The sequence below is a fragment of the Triticum aestivum genome, unplaced genomic scaffold (assembly GCF_018294505.1).
Source record: "Triticum aestivum cultivar Chinese Spring unplaced genomic scaffold, IWGSC CS RefSeq v2.1 scaffold5460, whole genome shotgun sequence".
In the NCBI taxonomy this organism is placed as follows: domain Eukaryota; kingdom Viridiplantae; phylum Streptophyta; class Magnoliopsida; order Poales; family Poaceae; genus Triticum; species Triticum aestivum.
In genome coordinates, this window is record NW_025240318.1 from 1 (window position 1) to 2631 (window position 2631).

General features: G+C 55.5%; 1 protein-coding gene across 1 annotated transcript; it reads left to right on the forward strand.

Moving 5' to 3' along the window:
* Positions 1-755: 755 nt before the first annotated feature.
* On the forward strand, positions 756-2312 carry LOC123176778 (rop guanine nucleotide exchange factor 11; the record flags this gene model as incomplete). Its single annotated transcript, XM_044590839.1, is given in 2 exon segments — positions 756-1328; positions 1419-2312. Coding segments are annotated over 2 exon segments (975 nt in total), but the record flags the coding sequence as incomplete, so codon positions are not given.
* Positions 2313-2631: the final 319 nt, after the last annotated feature.

A 2631-nucleotide genomic window follows, 5' to 3' on the forward strand; every position in this document is an offset into this window, starting at 1 on the left:
CCTCAGAGTCTGAGGGTGGCGTCTCCACGAGCCGCTAGATCCCGTCCCAGAACCGCATGTCGGCGCCGACGCCCAGGACTTGCTCATCGCCAGAGATGTAAGGGGGATGGACGAGGAGGAGGAGGAGGGGGGAGAAGAAGGATGCGATGTGGACGGCGCCGGAGCACAGCTTAAATAGTCGCGGCCAAGCCATCCGAAGGGCCAGTCAGTCGCTTCAACGGGGCACATCGAATGGAGTTGGTTCCTCGGGAACCTGCGTCCGCATTGAAGCGGCGGCTGCCGAGAGGTCCAGTTAGCGCCGCCCTCCCTTCCTCGGGTCACATTACGGCATCAATGCTAGCCTCTGTGTGTTCTCAGCCGGCATGAATGCAACGTGGTAAGCGATGCGTGCTTCAGAAGAAAAGCGGGGGAGGGGTGGGTGACAGGTTTTGGGTGGGCCAGGGCGGTCAGAAGTGGGCTTGAGAATACAATTCCTGCAAACCTCCCCACTTTTGTCTCCGGTTTGCGGGAGAAGTCACGTTCGGACCGTCTCGCAGACTAATACAGGTCGGCGTTGGATGGTTTTCGCGGTTCGGACAGCGTCGTCCGGACGATTGTGAAATGTTTATGGTCCGTCTTGGAGATGCCCTTACGAATCATTTATATGTACTTACTACGTATACATTGGATTGATTGGACCGAGAGAGATCGTGAACTGAGCTAGAGTAATGGTCGTAATGCATGAACATGAATGTTTGGTGGCGGCATGCATGCAGGGTTACATGGACAACTTCGTGGACCAGACCGAGTTCTGGTACGAGAAGGGCGGCGACAACAAGCGCGACGACGACAAGTGGTGGATGCCGACGGTGAAGGTGCCGGCGGAGGGCCTGTCCGATGTGACCCGCAAGTGGCTGCAGTACCAGAAGGAGTGCGTGAACCAGGTGCTCAAGGCCGCCATGGCCATCAACGCGCAGGTGCTGGTGGAGATGGAGATCCCAGAGATCTACATCGAGTCGCTCCCCAAGAAGGGCAAGACGAGCCTGGGCGACGCCATCTACCGGAGCATCACCGATGAGGAGTTCGATCCGATCGAGTTCCTGGAAGGGGTGGACCTGTCGACGGAGCACAAGGTGCTTGATCTCAAGAACCGCATCGAGGCCTCCACCATCATCTGGAAGCGCAAGATGCAGACAAAGGACGCCAAGTCCTCCTGGGGTTCCATCATCAGCTTCGAGAAGCGCGAGCAGTTCGAGGAGCGCGCCGAGACCATCCTCCACCTCCTCAAGCTTCAGTTCCCCGGAGCCCCACAGTCACAGCTCGACATCTCCAAGATCCAATACAACAGGGTATATACCTGCGCCTTCCCGACCATTCATGATGCCTCATGCATGTGATGGTTCGTTCGTTGGTTGTTGATGGTGAAGTTGCATTGGCAGGATGTTGGTTACGCTCTCCTAGAGAGCTACTCGCGTGTCCTAGAGAGCCTGGCGTATAGCGTGATCTCGAGGATCGAGGACGTGCTGGGTGCGGACGCGGCGGCCACGAACCTGACGGCGAGCGAGGCGGCGCGGAGGCAGCTGGAGATGAAAGCGCCAAGGAAGCTGGACGCCAGGGAGGAGCTGGAGAAGCTCAACGAGGCGCCGGCGTCCATGACGCTCTACGACTTCATGGGATGGCACTTCGACCAGGACGAGCTCATGAGGAAGAAGGAGGAGGGCACGCTCGACGAGGCCGGCGAGGCCATGCTGCTCAAGAAGGCGCCAAGCCTCGCCCCCAAGAAGTTCTCCTACGTGGACAGCCTCGCCGGCGGCGTAAGGAGCCCCTCCGCGCATCACTGATCGTACGCCATTGTCATCTCGAGGGAGCCAGGCCAGCACAAATCGATCAAAGCAACAACGGGAACCAATCGATCCAAGATGGCATGGCAATGTACATATCTGAGGAATGCACTTCGTACGTATGGGAGACAATCGACATTGGAGTGCAGAGATCATCACCGGCTCTATCGATCCATCGGCCGGACTCGTTCATCCCTCTCATCTCATATACAGTAGATCGGATCGAGCAGTTCTGGAAGACGGGAAAAGGACGAATGAACAGGATGGTTTGATCAGCTACACATTATTTTACTCTCCTTGCTCTCCGCCCGACATGTGCATTGCTCGGGTTGCTGTTGTACGTACGTGGCTACTGATTTATTTTTGTAGGTACTTCTCATTTACTCCCCGGGGGAGGAGACGCTGAACTCTGTGGTATGTGTATAGCCAGCGGGCAAACACATTGTATTCATTGATTTGATTTAATCTAACCATTTCTAGACTCGGTTTCCCTGTTTCAGAGGACAAACACACCTGCTTATGCCAATTAACCATTCTAGCTTGTTCTGTTTGTTTGGATTTGGACGTGATGATGGAGAGATTTGCGAAACTACTGCTTGGAGAGGGCCTGTTTATTCCTGTCAAAAGACAAGATTCAAAGCTGTTGTTTAACGGATTGGAAATGGTACACCCCATGCCAAACTTGGCGGGAGAATGAGAAGCCAGTGAGGATGTGTTGCATGCACTCTGGCTCCTCGTCACAAAGGAGGCAGTGAGGCGCGTGTGGAAGCCCGTGCCTAGCTAGTCGGTCGGCAGACCAACAACCGTTTTG